The sequence below is a fragment of the Sphaeroforma arctica genome (assembly GCF_001186125.1).
Source record: "Sphaeroforma arctica JP610 unplaced genomic scaffold supercont1.3561, whole genome shotgun sequence".
Classification (NCBI taxonomy): domain Eukaryota; class Ichthyosporea; order Ichthyophonida; genus Sphaeroforma; species Sphaeroforma arctica.
In genome coordinates this window covers 1,566-3,305 of record NW_014036997.1, presented here as the reverse complement: position 1 = coordinate 3,305, position 1,740 = coordinate 1,566, and the positions used below count along the sequence as shown (strand labels likewise).

General features: G+C 45.9%; 1 protein-coding gene across 1 annotated transcript; it reads right to left on the bottom strand.

Moving 5' to 3' along the window:
• Positions 1-195: 195 nt before the first annotated feature.
• SARC_13660 (hypothetical protein) lies at positions 196-1,483 on the bottom strand (the record flags this gene model as incomplete). The annotated part of the gene is made up of 2 exons (XM_014292210.1): positions 196-407; positions 1,261-1,483. The coding sequence occupies 2 exons, from the start codon at positions 1,481-1,483 to the stop codon at positions 196-198; spliced, it is 435 nt and encodes a 144-aa protein (XP_014147685.1).
• Positions 1,484-1,740: the final 257 nt, after the last annotated feature.

Genomic DNA, 1,740 nt, shown 5'->3' with positions numbered 1-1,740 from the left:
TATATATATATATATATATATATATATAATATATATATATATATATATCTATTTATATATATATAACGTGAGCGGAAAATATATCGTAACTACTACTTAAATGGATGCCCAAATCACCAACCGGCAAACTATTCATACCAATGCATATCGCATTGAGCTGGCTGTGGTTCATACTCTCTTGTTAATTTATTAAAGCTACGTTACTTCCCTCGGAGAAACACATGAGCGTACAACTTCTCCTAAAATGTAATTGAATGGATGCCCGGTTTTCCCCCCTCGACCACTAGTCTTACCAATGGACGTCACCCTTAGCTCGTTGTGGTATTTAACAGACCACACTGGACCATCCACTACCACACCACGCGGCAGATGCAGCTGTGACGGAGACGCCTCTATGTCGCCCAAATCTGCGATTAAGAAGTGTGCAGAGTCTAGATGTAGAGATGTCTGTCCTTGGGTATGTGTGTGCATCGACGACTCTTGGTGTACATTCACGCAGCGGAAAGGTGCATACACGGATTGAGTTCTGTACGTTGGCCCTGTACGTAATTCTTTGGAATCACTCAAGCCGACGGATGTCTACAAATCATGTTCAAGCATACCAATGTGATGTCGGCTTGCGAGAGCTACGTAGCACAAGACTAGGCTCTCCCATCGCAAGTAATGCTATACTCGAATAACCTCAACACCACGCACTTGTAACCCCATGGATAGTCTGTACTGCTACGGGAAGCACTGACATTTGCAATGGTATTCTTCTGAGCCAACGCCGTCGTAGTACCACACACACACACACAGGTCACTTGATGAGATGCAAATGTCACAACAAGTAATTGGATTCGTCAGCACAGATAGCTATAACCCAGGCGACGGAACACTTCTATGTCATGACAGATGATCAACAGATCGTAACTTTACCCTGGTACATCCAACCGTAACTCTCTGGGTCAAGTACTACCAAACTAACAAGTTATTGATGAAGAGGAGCAAGACTCACACCACTACAATGAGTTGTCCAGCAAGCATACCTTACAGTCCACCCTATCAGCCAAATGCCGTAGGAGAAGCACCACTCTGGATACACTTTAAGGCATGAGTCATAGTACTGTACTGGGAAGATAATCTCAACCTGTCCTAAACCTTGAAGGGGGACCATCCCAAACACAGACCAATACACCGCGCAATTTAAATGCCAGTCAACACCGAGTGCATCGTTATATATATATATATCATCGGACAAGTACAAACACTGCCACCTACCGGTCAGTAGACTATAGCCTTTCATCGGGTACACAGGCACGTACAAGCCCAGCTTCCTCAGCAACAAGGGTGTCCAGCTACCCGCTGCCACTACTACATCTGTGGTGGCCGGATCGAACTCAATAACCCCCTCCGACGTTTGCAACCCACGTACTTGCTCGTTGTGGTCGCCATGCAGCAGAACACCTTGCACGTACACACCCGCGCGGAACTTCACACCCATCTCTTGGCATTTGTCGGCGAGTGCTTGGGTGAAGGCCGGCGAACTAGCGTGCGCCGTGGTTGTCTGGTCCAATACAGGAACATCGAAAGGGCGGTACTATCGTACAGAAACTATCCAGCATCGATTTACAGCGGACTCTGTGTTGACAGTGCTCGGTGTGAGTAATACTTTAATTGGAATGTACAGAACTTTACTCTGGACTACAAACACACAGCAAACGATACTCCAGTATAGCAGCAAACAATTCTCAAGCAAAG